At 26.6% G+C, this 20,533-nt stretch overlaps 1 protein-coding gene across 1 annotated transcript in view; it reads right to left on the bottom strand.

The window, feature by feature from the left end:
• The window catches only part of LOC111632638 (proto-oncogene tyrosine-protein kinase ROS-like), a 113,357-nt gene extending 93,864 nt beyond the window's left edge, over positions 1-19,493 (bottom strand). Inside the window, exons 1-8 of the mRNA XM_023377132.1 lie at positions 17,937-19,493; positions 16,169-16,228; positions 11,978-12,007; positions 9,514-9,574; positions 7,834-8,054; positions 5,270-5,354; positions 2,673-2,707; positions 1,652-1,805 (exon numbers count right to left, since the gene is read on the bottom strand). Of these exons, the coding sequence (XP_023232900.1) occupies positions 1,652-1,805; positions 2,673-2,707; positions 5,270-5,354; positions 7,834-8,054; positions 9,514-9,574; positions 11,978-12,007; positions 16,169-16,228; positions 17,937-17,942 (652 nt within the window). The 5' untranslated portion in view covers positions 17,943-19,493. The remainder of the gene's footprint in view (positions 1-1,651; positions 1,806-2,672; positions 2,708-5,269; positions 5,355-7,833; positions 8,055-9,513; positions 9,575-11,977; positions 12,008-16,168; positions 16,229-17,936) is intronic.
• Between the last annotated feature and the right edge of the window lie 1,040 nt (positions 19,494-20,533).

The raw sequence follows: 20,533 nt of genomic DNA, 5'->3' as shown, positions 1-20,533 counted from the left end.
TACCGAGGTTCCACTGTAATTTTGATATTTTTAAAATTTTGTAACTTTCCAGTAAGTTATATATGCATTTTGTTTTTTCATTTAAATGATCAAATAAGTAATTAAAGAGAATAATTAATACAGGAAATGTAAATAAAATTAAATAATACAAGATACATTACAATAATTTTTGAACAGAAAAAAAAATTATGTCAAATTTTATATTACCAAATAATATTTTAGATTTTCATTCAAAAAAATTCAGATATCAAAAGTAAAAACATATAAATATAAGGAATATAGATACTGTACATAAATAAATTTAGTTATTACATATATTTAGTTAGTACATATATGTTATTAGTTATTAGAAAATACATATACAGTAATACCCCGAACTTACGTGATAGGTGGGACCGAGCAATAACTGCTTAAGTCGAATTTGCGTAAGTCAGGGTATAATTTCTCAATGTGTGTAAAATCCAAGTCGGATGTACGTAAGCTAATAAATGTTCTCGTTAATCTTATCTTGTCTTTTGATTCGTTCATTGTTACAAGAAATCACCACATAGAGTCTCTCGAGTCTCCATAGATATAACAAACACAGAAATAAATAACACAAAATAAATTGTAGCTATGTGTCAATTCCGCGCAACACGTTCGAACACGTAAGTTGAACAATAGTGTGGAGGGAATGAGTAATCAAGAGTTGCATGGTGCTCAAACAAAAGACGAATCGATGAGATTTGAAAATTGCGTAACTCTGGGTTCGCGTAAGTCGGGGTAACATAAGTCGAGGTATCACTGTATATAATTTTCTTAACTTTGCATATATATCGCCCTTGAGAAGGGGTTTTGTGGGTGCATGACACCCAAACCAACAAATTTAGTTATTACATAGTAAGCATGAGATATAGCCTGATGCAATTTTGTGTCTACACACTGTATAAGAATAATTATTATTATAGGATAAATTATTAAGAAAAAAACATAGATTAATTTCAAAAAGTAATATATAACCAGTATTTAAACTTGAACTAGTCACTGTAATTAATATAATGAAGAATGAAGTAAAACAATACACCTTTAGCAGTGGGTATGGTTTGAGAAATGCTAATGTTTTAAAACACTTAGCCAACTGATGACCATTAACTGGGTCAAAAATGTTAGCATTTCTCCAACCTTACTCACTGTTAAAGATGTATTGCTTACTCCATTAACCTGTATTTAATTGGAATCTCAAAGAGATACACAGGCAATGCATTTATTTGAAAATAATCAGAAAAATAAATGCAAATTTAATACTAATATAAAAAAGCTTAGAAAAATGAAAATATCAAGCACAAGTATTTACAATGTTTTTAGCCTTTATATGAAAAAGGCGACAGTTAGCAACATATATAAAATAAAAACATGGTAACTGGTGTAGTACATCAGAGATAAAACCAATTTTGATTTAGAGAACAAAATTAGAAAAATATTAATTTTACAGATGTTTTAAATAAAATTTCTCAATAATTTTTCAAAATCTCAGATACCACTTGAGTTCTCACAATTAAAAGAATGCATTTAGTTGCTACCATATAATCTGTATGAATAATTGGTAAATCATTATAATTTTATACTTTATATATATTATTTTTATCTATATATAATAAAAACAAGTATTTACTTGAATTTCTTTCTTTTTCTGGTGTTGTTATGTTTCTGCTATCAGATGGCCCTTCTCCTACATTATTTCTTGCTGCCACAGCTATAACATAAGTTGTATTTGGATGCAAATTTGTAAACATATAATAAGGTTTATCTGTCTTATCTAAAACATCCTATAATTAAAATATGATTATTATATATTTGATATGATTATTATTATAATATGACAATTATAACATCTATGATTTAACTAATTATTAATTTTTATAAATTATTGTTATTAATTGTTAATTCAATTAATTGTTTATTTATAATTAATAAAACTAAGGTAATCCTTTACAGGTTTAAGTAAATGTTTTTATAATACAGTTCAATAAAATCAAACATTCAATTTAGCAGATATTTAAAAAAAATCACTGTCATCATCATTATTTTTGTCTGCTTTTTTAATTAATATAGCTTTTTATATTTAATAAAATCTTAATAATTATTTCATGTAAGAAAATATACTAGACTACCATTTCTTAGTTAGCTAATATTGTAATATAATATCCAAACTTTAAAATTTTGATTGACATCTGGCTAATAATCAAATTTCTCCTGACAAGAAGTCTTGAATAATGATGATTATTTTTTAAAATATGGTTGAAAAGATTGTAGAATATGTAAGACTTCTAAACATCTGAAAATTTTCTTACATAAATTAAATATAAAAGGAAAATTAATATTATGTCACTAGTTTAGCAAAGAGATTTATTTAGACTGTTTTGAAAAGTTTAGAATGAAGTTTTATCTAACTTATTATTGATTCTTGTATTCTAAGGCAGAGTTTTCCAAACTAGGTGTCCAATAATGATAACCTGAATGTAATTGATTAAATAACATTTTTTGGATATAAGAAGTCAGAGGATGATTTTGTTTCTTAACTTTCTGTGAAGAAAGTTAATAAATAGTAAAATAATACTTCTGTATGGCATGAAAACATTTGGATAATAAATATAGACTACAGTGAGTCTCAGCCATCATAGTGCTATATTCACCTCTTCAACAACTGGTTGTATATAATAAAAATGCACTGAAATATACCCAAAACTAACAAAAAGAATAGATATATTTAGTAACACAAACATTTTCATCCATTTGTAATGAAGATCATCAGATATAATCTACAAATTTGGAATAGAACAATATTTTACATATTCAAATACAATTAAAATTCAAAAGCTTTCAGTAGTGGGAAGCCCAGACTTGCAAAATCATGCAATGTTACAAATAAAGATATAACTTTAAAAAATTAATGATAAGAATAAACATAAGCATTTTCTTTTTATTATTTTTTTCATGGGATAGAGGTAAATATTATAAGCGTGAAACACAGATAAATGTAGCAAACAGATGTCTGAGAGATTTCAATGTATGCTGCCATATGTGAGGTTCCAGACTGAGTCTGAATCTGTTATTAATCACGCTAAAAATAAAATAGAATAAAAAGTGTATTAAATGAATGCAATTTACATTGCAATTAAACTGGTGTTCATGCTGCCAAATACAAGTTCAAAATTAGAGCCTTTAGACCAAGGAGTTATATACAGCTTAAAGAGAAAGCTATCAGTGAATTCTTCTTTTGAAAATGGTAATTTCTGCAGGTAATAGCAAAGAATTGTTTTCTATAAATATTCTTGATGCAATAAACTTCATCCTTATGGCATGGTAAAATGTATCAATGCAAACAATATCAAATTGTTTTCAACATGCTGGCTTTCTACAAACTAATAAAAAAGAGTTTGATTCAGATGATGACATTTTTCGAAGAATGAATTTACAAATGATGAAACAAAAAGTGTTCAAGATGTGCTCCCTCTACAGTTACTGGATGCTTTTTCTAAATACAATTTTGAAGAATATGTCAGGGTTGATGACAGTGTTACTAGTGATGATTATATTATAGCTTCAGTGTCTTCCAAAAATAATGAAATTAGTGAGGATAAAGATGATAATACAATACATGCAGATGGTGTCAATGTTCTGATAATCCGATTTTCTGAAGTTTTGCAAAACACTATTGCTATTCAAGAGTTTTTACAAATGCATAATACTCCACAAAATATTTTAAATAGGTTTGCTATGGTGGAACTATGTATTAAAGAATGTAATGCAACTAACAAAAGTTGACAAAGAAAAATAACAGAGTTTTTTAAGTAACCATGCATATTTATATTGATGTTTTAATGGGCAACTTCCTATGTAATAATTTGTTACATTTTATTCTTGAGTCATTAAGCTTTAATCTTACAAAATTAGACTATGCTTTATTTCCTATCTGGTATTCAGATAAGAACATCAGTTATAATAAACCAGTTTGAACAGTCCATACAGGTTCATTGTAAGCAGACACTATTGTATTTTTAAATAAATTTGTGAATTTTCTTACAATAAATAATTGTGATAAGATTTTAAGTCATGTAATTATTAAAACTAAAAAAAAGTTTTCGTATATTCTTATTAACTGTTATGATGACATAATTTATATTATTGTTTCAGCAGATTTCAGACTAATAAGTGTTTTTTTTTTTAAGACAGTACAATAAGTAATACATAATATGTTGTTTACAACCACAAATAATCGAAACTGTAATAGAAAACTTATTGTATGTCTAATAAAAATACTGTGGACATATTTTTACTGTTTATTTGTGATATAAAACTGATCAAATATTTTGATTAAATCATATATATTTTAACGTATCTTGTAGTTTCATCAATATATCAATCAAAAATAAAAAAAAGAATACATTATAATACATTAGTAATGTAATATATATGCAGTAAAAAAATCACTGAAATAGAAAAAAAAATACTACCAAAAATTTAAAAAATATTAAAAGAATGAATATTTTTAGTAGATATTTGAATTATACAGTTACAAAAACTTTTATTTTATAATTTTGTATTTGATATGTAAGTGCTTAATTTAATTTAAATTAATTATCTAATGATATCCAAATATTTAAACTAAACTTAATAATTTTTGTTATATGAATTAACAATGNTGAGAACTTATCACACAGGAACATTCTTCTTGATGGAAAAAGTGGATTTTTATTTTCTATATTTTACAAATGATATGCAATTTGGTCCTTATGCCCCTCTTCAGTCCTTATTATGTATAATGGTAAAATGCAATAATGTATAAGTATGGTAATGTATAAAATGATATAATGTATAAGTCTCAATAGCAATCTTATGCTAGATTCCAGAAACATACAACCAATTGAGAGAACAGCAAGCAATCAAGTACCATTTTTTCACTAAATTAATTTATATCACTAAAGTAATGCTTGAAACAAAGAGTGAACATGAGCAGTTCACCTGTTCTAATATATCCAATTTAAGTACCATATAAAATTACTATATTTAAATACAATTTTTAAATAAAAAATATATTATAATGAATTTCAAAATATCAAAATTATTATTCATTTATGTCTTATTATGATATAAATATTAATTTAATAATTTATTATCTAAATTTATTTTAACTAGAAAATTAAAGTGATCAAATAGAAGACTAATCTAATGTTTTTATTAAATTAAAAATTATTACAATTTCATTAATAAAATTAAATAAGGTTATTACCACCATAAGATGTTGTTGTAATTGCAAAGCTCTCCTTAGATAATAAAGGTTTATAATGAGGTAATAATATCCATGCTATGCGGAACTAAGCATAAAAAATTTTAAGTATTAAAATTGATCTTAAAACATCACAAATGATATAAAACAAACAATTTACATTTTACGTACAACTATTTAAGAACATAAAATATGTACAGAATGGTCTCATTTTACAGAGTTGCATGTCATAAGGTACCATGTAAAACAAATTTCAATGCAAATTTTGAATTGAAATTCTGCATTACTGCAAAATTATGCAAAGATGATTGTATAGACACTTATGCAATAGTTTATACAATTAACAGAAAAGCATTAAAATGTATTTAAACATTTTACTTTAATTTTTACTATATTGAATAACATTTTAGTCCAATGTTATTTTACTACATCATATTAAGTACATATTTGAGAAAAATACATGCAAATCAGTGTATTCACCAAAATGCAGTTTTCTGACTTAAGAGTTAGATTCAGTGACACTAGCAGTGATTTTTTATCATCCATAAAAAATGAATCCATGCATATCAATCCCATGTAAAATAAGATCCTTTACTGTATACTTTTGCTGTTACTAGAATAACAATTATTTTAAAAGTACATTTAAAACTAAAAATAAACAGTAGTTTTCATTATACTACTCAACTATTTATAAATAATAAATTAATTAAAAACAACTACTTATAATGAATTATTCTTTATAAAAAAAAGAAAACAACAAAAATAACATTCTAAAAGTAGGAAATGACATAACTAATCAAATTTATCTCTTTATAAAAATGAAAACATATGGATAAACTTTTAGTTAGGTATTACTATAATTGTTTCACCCATCATAATATATTTTGTCATGATAATATATTATCAACATACACTTTCTACAAACTATACCAAGTCTTTTCTATTTTGATCCAGAAGTATTTAATTTTATAAACATGTTATAAAATGCTATGTCAGAAATACTTTCCTATTTTATTCTCATGAATTTTTCAATCATATTGATTATAAGATAGTGCACAAAACAATCCAACATTTGTTTTATTAATAAAATCTTTAAGCTACAATAGCAGAAACTAGCATATAAGAAAAATTTCCATGCAATTGTTGTCTATCTTCTGTTATTCAAATGTTCAATATGACCACCATGGTAACTTTTTCAACATAAACTATGATGATGTTGATCTCTTGACAGCATATATTCTCAGTTATCTCATTAAAAATCTGAATGAGGTCATTACTGCTCTCAGTTCCACTACTGTTTGTGGTTTTCTCCTTTCCCCAAATAAAATAGTCACATGGGTTTAAATCAGGACTATTTGGGGGCCAGTTCTGTCCACATATAAACTTTTCATGCAAAAACTTGGTCCCAGCAGTCATGAACTGTTGGCCAATTTTTTTCTTTTTTTGAAGGAACAGTGAACAGTGAGCCTGATGCATAAGGTTCAGCTGCTTGTGCTGAGCTTCTCGCTACAGGTTTACTGTTAAAATTCCAATGGTTCATGCAGGACAGAATCAGACTGTGAACACTAAATGTTTTGAACTTTCTGCATGACACTTTCAACTTATGTGTCATCTCAAACTAATTTCCTGATCAATTTGCATGTGGATAGAATTAGTCCCCAAACAGGCCCAATTTAAACTCATGTGACTATTTTCTTTAGAGATTCCTTAAGAAGAAACTTTTCTGAAAAAGCTGCAAACAATGGTGAAACTGAGAACACTAATCATTCAGGTTTGTAATGAGAAAACTGAGGATATGTACTGTTGAGTGATCAAAATCACAGTTTGTGTTGAAGTTGCTACATTTAATGGTGGTCATGCTGAACACTTGATTCACAGAGGATTAATCTCTATTCAATGGTCTTTCTTTTTATGTGTTTATGCTATTTTAATTTAAATAAAGATTTTGTTAATAAAACAAATTCTGGATCATTTTGTGTGCAATCCTGTAGATTTTAACACTCACTTATCAGTTCATACATAGCAAGCATTAATCAAAATGTTTTGCACATTTATTAGTATTAATACCATATTTTTTATTGTATGTTCCTTGGAACCTAGTTTAAGATTGCTATTGAGAACTTATCACACAGGAACATTCTTCTTGATGGAAAAAGTGGATTTTTATTTTCTATATTTTACAAATGATATGCAATTTGGTCCTTATGCCCCTCTTCAGTCCTTATTATGTATAATGGTAAAATGCAATAATGTATAAGTATGGTAATGTATAAAATGATATAATGTATAAGTCTCAATAGCAATCTTATGCTAGATTCCAGAAACATACAACCAATTGAGAGAACAGCAAGCAATCAAGTACCATTTTTTCACTAAATTAATTTATATCACTAAAGTAATGCTTGAAACAAAGAGTGAACATGAGCAGTTCACCTGTTCTAATATATCCAATTTAAGTACCATATAAAATTACTATATTTAAATACAATTTTTAAATTATTAAACTTAAGTAATCTTAATATTAGATAATATAGTTTCATTATCATACTATTTGATATATAACTAACCTTATATTTTGTGTAAGGATAGAGGTGTTTTATTTGAAGAACATTTGTTTCTAGTGGGTTTTCAGAATCATAATATTTCCATTCTTTAGGATTTGATTCATAACACCATTGTACTAAATATGTTATATTACTATATTTTGATTTTTCCCACTTTATTGTTACAGAATTATGTGTTTGAGATCCAGCAACAAGGTAAGGAGCTGAAGGTATACCAATTTCATCTGTAATAAGAAAAAATACATTTAAAATTTTAAAGCTTTTCACAATATGTAATAATAACAATAATTTCTTAAAATCTATAATAAAAAAAATTTATTAAGATTAAAAAATTAAATTAAAACTTTTATATTTCTGAACAATAGATTTATTTAATAATTAGAATTTTATTATTCTAATTTATTATACAATAATAATAATAATAATTAATATTTCTACAGTATACTCAAATATAATAGTAATGTCATTTCCATATGTATCACTAGTTAAACTTGTGTCATTCTAATATTGAATATTCTTAATATTTTCTTGTATTATATGATTGTTTTCTTAATATGTTCTTGTATTTAAAATATACAGTATTGACAAATTTACATATTTATAACAAATTAGAGAGGCACTTTTTACTTTAATTAAACAATCACTGAGTAAAGTTTAAACTATCTTTCATACAGTAATCAAAATAACTCAATAATAAATAAATATCATAAATTTTATTAAAAATTACATTTAGTCTTAAAACATGAAAATTTATATGTTGATATATGTTACAAAAATATTTTGTTAAATATATTATTGATATAAAAATTTTTTATTTCAAGTAAAAATACTTTATACATAGTAAGTCATAATTTTTGGTTATAGATTTGGTAAAAGAAAAATTCTTATAATACTTTATCAATTGAAAATTCATTCTTCATTAAACTCATCTTTTTTATGGCTATCCAAATGTATTACATGTGTTTTTTATTCCTTAAACATGTATGCAAAGCCAATATAAAGAACTCTTTATCAATACTAAATTTATTAATTGTAATAAATTATATATTATTTTTCAAAGTATAAAAGGATTTTAAAATTATTTATTCTATTTATCCAATAGAACTAAATAATTAATTTTTTAAATAATTTAAAATTTGAAACTTTTTAATATAATCTGTATAATTTAAATTTATGTGTGTCTATTTCTGCATAATAATCAATGTGATAGTAATTAATAAAAATGTTACAATAATAAGTTCTTTATTGTCAAATAAATATTTTTTATAGTTCTATACATTATACATCTAAACTATTTTCAAAGTTTTAAAATATGCCAATTTTAAACATTCAAATAGCATATTTTCATGCTTTCCTGCAATAGCATATACCTCATAGAAAACAGCTAAAACAAAAATAAAACCTTTGCATAATCCATCCCACCACATACATCTTTGCAGCAGTCATTGAGCTACAGGCATAAGTTTGTGATTGCACTTTAAAATAAATGGTATAGCCTACCCTATTGCAAAACCCTTATCCCTTTTCAAATTGCCTGTTAAATACAGATAACCTGCAGGTTATATGCATGAAAATACCATATTTTTGTAATTGCTCTATGAATATATTTATTCAAACAATTTAATTTAAATTTAATTAAATACAGACTAAAGTACTAAAAATATTTTAAAAATAAATTTTTACCTTTCAATAATTGAATGTATGCAGTAACTGCAAAATTACAACCCATTGTGCAGTATAGACCCTAAAATTAAAATATAAGTTTTTACATTTTTTTAAATCATACTATTAAAGTTTCATTTAAAAATAGGAAAATTACATAAAAAATTAATTTGTATTTAAATTAAGCATTCAGTTATAATGAATACAGGAAATGTCCCTTATTAAATTAAGATTGTTAGAGCAATATTTTTTTTTATCTATCTTGTTTTTTTTTAATGGACAGTTTTATGATGAGTTTCTATTATTTTATAAAAATAATAAAAACTCATCATAGAATTAAATAATTACCACTAAGTAGATAGCTTACTTTATAGCTTACTTTTTTATACCAAAACTAATAATACTATTAATATATTTTTAAAATCTGGAAAAGAAATTTCTAAATATTTGGAAATAAAATTCTCAAAGATTGAGTAAATGCTAAATTAATTTAATCATTATTAACTTTCTACTAAATTAATATATAACTAAATATAATTTATGAATTCATTAATGTATTCAAGCTAACAACTTTTCAACAATTGGCAATTTGTAGCATTTGTATAGTTAACATACAAATTAAAATCCATCCAAGGATTATGAAATTAACAAATCCAAATTTATTAAATACTTCTATAAATAAATTTTTAATATGAAAACTATTTTTATTTTAAAAATTGAATTGTTTTTGTATCAGCTGCAATCAGTTGAATGATTTTAAATAAATCATGTCAATTCCAAATTTAATAAAAATCCTACATTTATGTTATGTAACTAAATTTTTGAAAATGTTACATAATACTGTAAATTTATTAATATATAATAAGGAAAGTAAAATTGCTGAATTTTTATTACATCATTACATAGTTAGGGTCTATTCCTTAATAAAATTTCGTTATATATCGACTTATAATCATAACAAATTATTGTTTTCTTACAGATCCATCTAATTTTATTTGACCATTTCTTTTAATAGTTGTATGGTTGTCTAACTATGCTCATAAATAAATAGCACTCAAATTATAGATCATAGTTCTAAATTATATGAATATTAACTGAAGCAGAAAATCAAAATTGCAATCATAATTAAATTCGTTATAGACATAAATTCTTAAAACTTCAATAATTTAAAAACAACTCAGTAAAAAAATATAAACAAATATACTTTTTTCAACAACTTTTCATTAAAAAAAAGTAAGAATAACAATTCTAAGGTACTGCATTTTTTAAGGTTAGCTATGTTAAACAGAAAAACATTAAAGAAAGATATGAGAAGTGTTAATTTTAATGCAAATAAGTCATCAATATTATTCATACAAAACCTTTTTTAGTTATGACTAGCATTATTAGTTGTGACTGTTTTATGAGATCAAGTTAAAGAGTAATTATAATAATAATAATTGAATTTTTGCAATCACATATACAAAAAAGTATTGGAAAAATTATAACAACAGAATAAAGAATGTTTTATAACTAAAAATTTTGTTTAAAATACAATTTGTGTTTCAAAAAATTAATAAGTAAATTAGATTTATAATATAATTTAAATAAACATTACTTTTTTTCAATTTATATAATCATTTAACTTTATTCAACTATTATATATAATCTCTAATATTGATGGATTTTTCTGTAATAGATATTTATAAATGTCTAAAATATATAAATATCTATTTAAAATCTATTTAAAATAATTATGAAATGAAAACACAGTATATATGTTATATATTTACTCATTTAATGACTTTAAAATTTTCCTTTAATTCTAAAATGTTAATAAATAAAATATGAATACATTAGATATTTATAGCAATGTTACTTATATCTTTTTCTCTTAGATATCATTCTAAATGATAAAGTCTCTAATGCAAAAATATCAAGATATGGTGATTCTACAGTAGATCCTAGATAACAGAAACACTTTTGTTAAAATATACACACCACTCCACACTGGGATATATGTACTGTACAACAGACACAGAACCAACTTCTGGTGAATATAATACAAAAAATGAACAATGCACAAATGTTTTCCAACTCCTTTAGAGTTCTTCTTCTAGTGTGACTGAATGGTTATACAAAGGAACATTATTGGAACTAACTTTTACAAGTAGGCATTAGTTCCAATAATGTTCCATTGAGTAACTGTTCAGTCACACCTGAAGAAGAACTCTGAAGCAGTTGGAAAACGTTTGTGCAATATTCATTTTTTGTATTATCAGAATAAATAAATAATCATGAAAAATTGTAATTAAAATCTTGAAGATATTGAAAAATATGTTTTCAATATCTTTAAATGGTTGGTTTCCTGTAAGGTAAATTACAGGAAACCAAATATTAATGTTGAATCTTATTGTTTTAATGTCATTTTAAAATAATCTATTAAATCTTAAATCCATGTACTTTTAATATTGTGTTAAGACAATAAAAAATATTTCACACTTACCCATTGATTTGAGGAGTTCTTTGAAGTTTGCTGTTAAAAAAAACTTTTTTAAATTATATTCATATAAGAAAATAATGATTTAGATATCATTAAAGTTTTAACAAAATAAACTATTAATGATTGTTTCATTAAATGTTCAGATGGAAAATTTTATTATTACTTTTTTTCATTAATCACCAATAATTAAGCAATTATTGAAATAATTATAATATTTCAGTATCAAATAAAATATTTTTTAAGAATGTTAAAATTTTTAAATTAAAAAAAAAATTGACTTAAAATTCTTAAAAATTCTATGTAGAATTTTTATACAATTAATTTCAATCAAGTTAAGTTTATTTTGATAATTATAAATTTCATATATTTTGCAAAAATGTAATTTAAACTTTAAAACAAGATTTACATAATCATAGTTCTTATAACTGCATTATTATTAAAAGTAATTTATTTCATTCTATAAGCAGTAAATTAGATATAATTTTACTTTTAAAAATTTATTTTATTTATTAGGGAACATTTTATAAAGAAGTCTTTGACATATTTTTCATATCAACTGAGAGAAAAAATTTTATAACATTAACAGACAATTTAAATATGTGTTAATTTTTAAATATATTAGTATTCTTTTTGTAGAAATTCAAATTTTTTAAACTAATTTGCCTTTCAATTAAATGACTGGTATGGATGTATGCTCCATTACTTATAATTATTTTGGGACTAACTTAACCTGATAACAATAACTGACTGATAACATTAAGTAATTAAGAAAGATTAAAATACAGTAAATTAGAAAAATTCTGGTTTCATAAATTCTAACATTAAAAGAACAAGTTAGATAAAATAATTAAAAAATGCATCACTTGAAGATCTGTTAATTGCTATTATTATTAATTAACAATAATCAAATAAAATATCATAACATTTTATGAGGAATGGATTCTTAAAATAAAAATAACAGTTTTTGTCTTATTTAAATAATTAAAGAATAATGAAAAATAAGTCATTAATTAAAAAAATATTTCCTTTTGGATTGTAGAATATTAAAAAAATTCAATATATTCATAGCAGTAAATGAATTATTTGAGTCAATACCTCTATTAAAGCTGGAGCCCACTTAGATTTAAAACTTAAGGCAGGCCTCTAAAAGTGGCTGAAAACATTTGCTTTAAAAAAGTGTTGTTTTTTGCTGATAAAGGTACAGAAGATGTGGTTTACTCTGAGTTATTTGAAGCCATAAAATTAATTATATCATCAACAGAATCATAAAATTAATAATTCAATAAAACTAAAATCTACCTAGAAGGTTAACAGAAATAAAAATAGACATTATTATTATTATAATTAGTTATTATTGATTTATTAATGGTATAGTTTTATTAGTTTGCTTATAAGTATAATAAGAAACATAACTGAAATAATTTATGAACTATTTTAGGTTTATTTCTATAAGCTGAAAAAGTAAACTTCTAATGTTTTATATTAAACAACAAAGTTTATTTAGTAGCCTACTGAAAATACTATGTAAAATTAATAGAACAAACATTTCCATTCTATCTAGTATTTAATATTATGTAGAATACTGTATGCTTTAAATACTTATGATTTGTATTGAGAAATTAATAACAATAAATGTATACAAACTGATGAAAGAATCCTTAATAAATTGCTAGTGCATTTGCTAAGTACATACTTGCCAACCTTTAGAATGGAAAATAGCTGGGATGTTGATAGAAAAATTCTGATTTTTGAATAAAAATGCAGACAGCATAAAAAGTGAAAAAATTCTTTTTTAACATTGATATTGCATAATGTTTATATTAAATACCTTTAATAAATAAAATTTAATTTTATCTTTGCATATAGCTTATAACGTTATTGCCATAAATGCTATGAAGAGAATGGCAATAGCTTTATAGTCTTTAACATCACAATTTAAAAAAGGTCAAGTATTTTACAGGACACATCATAAATGTATGCCTAGATTTATTATATCAGGGGTGGGCAAGCAAAAGTTCAGTGGGAGCCAAAATGTAGGTTTTGCAAAATGCGTGGGAGCTGCAGCTCTGTACTTTTTTATTCTGTACCGCAGTTCTGTACCACGATTTTATTACATAATATAAATATAATATAAAACAAATATTGAATTTTTTTAATAACCATATTTTCACAAAATTGTGGAAATAAAATTGTAAACATAATAATAAAAAAACAGAAATTAACACTTTCAGCAAGAGCCACATGTGGCTCTTGGAGCTGCATTTGCCCATGTCTGTATTAGGGATTGTAAATTTACCGACTTTTTCATTTACCGGTAATTCGGTAAATGAAAATTAAAATACCGGTTTTCCGGTAAATTACCAGTAAATTTTTTCCTGAAAAATAAAATTAAGGTGATAAAAATTATAAGTCATTTTGATTTCCATTTCACATTTTTTATTTCAAAGATATAGAATATAAAAAATATAAGAATTAAAGTGTTATTCTAAACCAGTGTTTCTCAACGGGGGCGATATCGCCCCTATGTGGGNGGGCGAAAAACAATTTTCTGGGCGATATAGTAAAACATTATATTAAGAATAATTAGATATTTTATTCGTTATATCGTACAATAATTAAACAAATAACATTATACTAGTCACTAGTCTATTCAATGCAGTACGAATTTGGCATTAGCCTTGGCCCTCGGCATCGGAATTTTGTAGTGAAGGGGGCAATACTACGTAACGGTTTTATTGAAGGAGGCGATACTACGTTTAAGGGGGCGACGATTCGTTTAGAGGTTGAGAAACACTGTTCTAAACAAGCTATAATAATAACTTTTAGAAACAAATAAAATAATACAGGAAAATAAAAATACAACAGAAATGATATATAGTACCTAATACCATTTTATTGATTATCAGTTTTTAAAAAATAACTTATTTATAGTCTTATCTCCTAATTTTGATGATCTGTATCTGTAATCTGTACGATTTACATAGCCTCTCAAACCCAACAAAGTTTAAATTAAAATTTAACGAAAAATATCTCTCATAAAATTAATAATTAGGTATATTGTTGCTTACACTTTACCTGTTTTTTTAATCTTCAATGTCCCTTTAGCCCTTTTAAATATCTATAAACACAATATTTTCTATATAAAAATTTCTGGTATGGATTTTTCATTTACTGAATTACCGATAAATTTCAAAAATTTACCGGTAAGTTTATCGAATATTTTTTTGTCAATTTATCGGTTAACCGGTAAATTGGTAAACCGGTATACAATCCTTAGTCTGTATTATATGTACCATGTTGATGTGCATGAGTCTTGTTATTGCCTGATAAGTGCCTCCCGTTATATGCCTTTGTGCAATGTTTTACTTTGTTAACAATTTCTTTTGTTACAGTGTACTTAAGACAATTGCTATCAGTTATTTTATTGACTTTCACTGCAATTACTAAAGACAGTGTTTTCTGGTTCTGATATGGATGAGTGGAAGTTCCTATCTCACAAGAGTGCGGAAGTTTTCTTATCATGCTGAATATCTTTTCCTTTTGCCACTAAGCAATGCAGGGGAAGCCCTACAATGCTGTATGGCAAAATCATCATCAGTCTTACTAGTTTAGAAAGATTAAAAATTTTTGTAAAATTCCATAAGTCTCAAATTACCATCTCATTTGTTTTTAAAAAATGTTCATATCATATTCTTAAATGATGAATCAGATGTTTCTTCTTTTTGGGCAGAGAAACTATAGCACTGCTCGATAATTTAGTCTAACTGTAAAAGTGAACTAAACTCATTTCTTTCCACTGATGAATCAGCCATAACTGATTTAACCACCAATATGATGGCACTAACGTTGCCAGACTTAAAGACACAATTTATCTCATCTGCCATTTAAAATTATCATATTTAAGCTAAAATTTTCATACATATATAAAAATATCAATAGTGGTACATACATATATAAAAATATCAATAGTGGTACTTTCCCATTGAACAAGTCTGAGATCATGTCATTCTGATTTGCTTTAGTCCTTCATAATAAGATACGTATAATGTCTTTGGCATATATGTTGGTATTAGACTCATTAAATGAAGTGTTTATGTGAGAATATCAAATTTTTTAAAAACACTGAAAAAAGGGAAAAGTGGCCTCATTCATACTCCAACTAATGAAGGTTTAATGAGTGAAAGACATACTTACACACACTTCCTTGCAAGATGAATTGATTGATTTATTCCAATGATTACATCCTTCAGAACACTAAAAAGAAAAAATAAAGTAGAACTTAATTTTCTATGATTTAATATTAATTATTCCAAACTGCTAAAGAATTTTAAAAGTTTTTAAATCTTACATAATAAAATCATGTTACTTTAAAAATAAATTTTATAACAGAGTAAAACTAATTATTATTATTTTAGAAATAGTAGTATAAAAACAAGTTCTTGAACAATAATTATTCAAATTTCAGTTTGAAAACAAGCAAATTTTACATATTTAGCCTAATATGATAAAACCTATAAAATCCTTTTCAATAAATAGAAAAAATTTATATACTCAAAAGCTTAAAACCTGGAATTCTAAGAAAAAATTGCAAGTGAACTACCAGAAACCCGTGAAGTTTACTTGCAGTTTACATCCAAGAAAGGTTGTTCATCACTGAGCTAGACAATTTATATTATCATTTTACAAAACAAAAATAAAAAAGAATCTAAATTTAAAAACTCATGCCAAGCTTTATATAGTTTCTGGATACAAATTCACTGAGTTCAGCGTTAATAAAGTTCCTTTAGTATTAACACAAGCACTTTTGACGAGTACATAATTAAATGCTGCAACAATCGAAGGCTTGTTCATCTGGGAAGCGCTTCTCACTCAATCTACCCAGGGTGTGGATTACCTTGTATCGGCGTCTAAAAAATGAAATATCGTAACATCATATCGCCAATGCGTATCATTTCCATGCACGTGCCGCTAGCATCATAAAATTTAAAGATTCAAACATATCAAAAACTATTTGCATGTTCTTAACGGAATTTCCGAACACCTGGTTTGAATTTTAAAATTCTGTTCCTTTGGAACATTCTGCACGTTTGTTTCGTTAAAATTTGTTCATTTCACATGAAGACAACTGTTATACACCCGTCGAAAGTGCTTGTGTTAATACTAAAGGAACTTTATTAACGCTGAACTCAGTGAACTCGTATCCAGAAACTAAAAACAGAATCTTTTTGATTGATAAAGAAATAAAAATATGTCAGATATGAAATATTTCTGTCTTCCATCTTATATATATATATATCAACTTATCATTATAATTATCAACTTAGTCTTATTATAGCCCTATATATATATTATAGCCCTATGTATATATATAGGGCTATAATAAGATTAAGTTATAATTAGATATAAAGTAATTGATCTAGAGACAACCGTTAAGCCGTATCTAATTATTAATTTAGAATTTAATCAAATATCAGGTTTGTGGCGTTGTTGTTTATATACATACCATACATGTACAGTATATCTACATATAAATTAACCTAGTCCTTAGCTCCCTCATTAGATAAGATTTGAAACAGAATGATTTATTGCATTACTCATAATTCATGTAAAAAACATAACTACAAAACAACTGAAAAATATAAAGTTTATCAGGTTACTTTTATAAAGATAAGGTTACCAAACATAAAAGTTTATTTATAGTTTGTTGACATATTGACATTGTGAGAGCTATCCTTTTGAAGTTCTAGTAAAATTGACCATATGATTTGATCTCTTTTTTTTAATATAAAAGCAATTTGATGGATAATTTGTTAAAAATTTTAAAAATAATGATGTAATGTCACTAAAGCATTTTTTGCATCAATATTTTATAGAATCTAATTCAAAGTAAAATTACATATTAGTTTTAATATAAGAATTGAGATCCTATAAAATTATTAATGTCATATTCATACATACATACATTCATGCCTTTTCCCTTTCAGAATGACAGTGAATGAGCTGCCTCCACACTGCTTGATCCAAACATATTTCTCTCGCTTCTTCCATACTCATTGAGGCCTTTCATACACATTTATGCTGACTTCATCCATGCATACTCACAATATTCTTTGCAATTGAAGCATCTCACACACCATCTGTCCATCTCTTTAGCAGGCAGCCCCTAGACCGCTTGCCACAAATCTCACCAACACAGACTCACTTTAACAGTCGTTCATTGCTCATGTGCTCCACACATCCCAACCACCTTAGCAACATCCCTTGTGCCCGCTCACTCACTTGCTTTTGCATTCCACACAACTCATAAATCCTTTCATTCCTTATCCTATCCATGAGCATTTGGCACAAGCTGCATGCAGGAACAGCTTTCATTCCACTTTCAATTTTCTTCTGCCATGCCCACATTTTACACCCATACAAGATGACAGCACTAGGTTGAACACAGATAATTCTACTCTTTTAGACGTACACACTCATTATTGAAATAAATTTATGAACAGATGTGTGGCAACAGCTTTGGCCATAAATACAAAAGTCGCCACCAGTAGGAACTCTGAACTTAACAGACCTGGCAACCTGACACTATGATCTCACGCTTTGAATTCGAACCTCGCTCTGTACGCACGTGTTCTCGATTCTATGTTCATCCAGTAGTGTAGCATCATATCTCATGTACAATACATAAGAAATTAAAGATTAAGTTTTTATATGTAGCCTGGTTTTGTATCGTAAGATAAATTACAAAAGTAGCGCTACAAGATGTGTACATAAAAACTAATCTCGGAAGTCTTTTCTTAGAGCGGCCGCTTTACATTTAATTCGGGAACGCCACTTCATTTTTTTTTTTTTTTTTAATGATTCCACTTCGATCATTGGCTATACTGTTGATTTTACCTCTTATTTCTAGCCATCCGTCTCGCAAAGTATTTTTTGAAATATTTCCATCCAATTTTCCCTCAATTAAATGCGGACGCTTTTGAAGCTCGATTACCAAAACTTCCATTTATTCCGAAGATAACGTTACTCGAGACATTTTGGTTACCTCGTGTCGTACCACGTGCTCTATGTGTTCTTATTCTGCATTTTCGGAAACCTTACAATTTCATTGGTTAAAATTCTGTGATATGTTGCGCGCGCAGATAATCCAAACATATACAGTATAATCAACCTAGTAGAATCATGACGTCATCAATAAAGACGAGATCGTTAAAAGTGACCACCTGTCTCTGAGAGACGAAATTCGTCTCTCGTTTTGACGTCATTCGTTTCTGAAAGAAGAGACGAGAGGTAAGTGACCAGAATATGGCTCCATAACTATTCATAGTACGAACAAAAAGAAAGAAGTAGGAAGTTAATATCAACTCAAGTTTTTCTCACTGATGAAAGAAACTTGTGCTTTATTGAAGCTTCTAGCAAAAACTGCAGTCTTCAAACATGAAGCTTCAAAGGTAAACTTTAATTTCAGTAGACTGAAGATTTAAAATGAATAATACACTCGAAAGATAAATGAATAAACTCAAAAACACTAAATTTCTACATTCGAACTTCGAAGCAGACGATTATGAATGTCGCCCCCNTAAGCGTTTGTCGACTGCGCCATGTTATGTTTATTGTGAAAAGGTTCCAACCAAAGTGAGCGCTCAGGTGCCGTTCCCGTGATGCATCACAACGATCGCCACCTGGCGGACTCACTAATATTTTACATTTTAATACAATACATATTACATATATATTTTAAATCTGCCTTTCCTGTTTATCAGCCACTTCTATACTGTAGGTAGATTTTTGCGTTTTTGTTTGTAACTTTATTATCCACTCCTTTTTTCATTTTTGATTCATTCCACCCTACGGCCACCAAGAGGATCTTTTAATCATATTCAAGTTGGGTTCGGCCAGGTCCACAATGGGGTTGTTCATGAGAGACGAAGTCTAGCATATCCAGACGGGCTGCCCCATGAAAAATTTCTTGGGTTTTCGATTGTAAATTAGATCTCGGACCTCTCATAGCGGTAGGCTGACATCTCAATTGTCTAACGGACAAGGTGGCAGCCTACCACTTTGGGGGACCCGGGTTTGAATTCGGACGGGTGGATAAATCTCCAGGGATTTTTCGGGGGTTATCCGTCCGGATATGTTGGGCCCCGTCCCTCACCACCCAGTCGCCCCATTGTGGGCCTGGCCGAACCTAGAATGAGCTTGCTTAAAGGGGCCCTATTAAAGCCTCACAGGGCGAAAAGAGTTTTAAAAAAAAATCTCAATTGCATCACCCTTCAACCTTATTATCCATGCCTTTATATTCGAAGCTTATCGGAGTATTTACTTACCTTTCAGCGGCGTGCAACGACAATTTTCAAAAGGGATCAGATGTGAGATACCCCATTTTTATACATTGTAATAATTATTATTTAAATATTCGGAAAAAACTCATTTTATTCCACATTAATTTTATTTTTTCGGCTTTATTATATATAACAGAGGAAAATTGTGTTTATCGGTCAAAAAATGAACTCTCCTCTCCAAGATTTTTATCTTTTTGGATTCAAGGGACCTTGGAACGTC

Source organism: Centruroides sculpturatus, unplaced genomic scaffold (genome assembly GCF_000671375.1).
Source record: "Centruroides sculpturatus isolate CEXI.00-Female unplaced genomic scaffold, Cexi_2.0 scaffold717, whole genome shotgun sequence".
Taxonomy (NCBI): domain Eukaryota; kingdom Metazoa; phylum Arthropoda; class Arachnida; order Scorpiones; family Buthidae; genus Centruroides; species Centruroides sculpturatus.
Note: the sequence above shows the minus strand (reverse complement) of the source record. Positions and strands in the feature narration are given on the sequence as shown.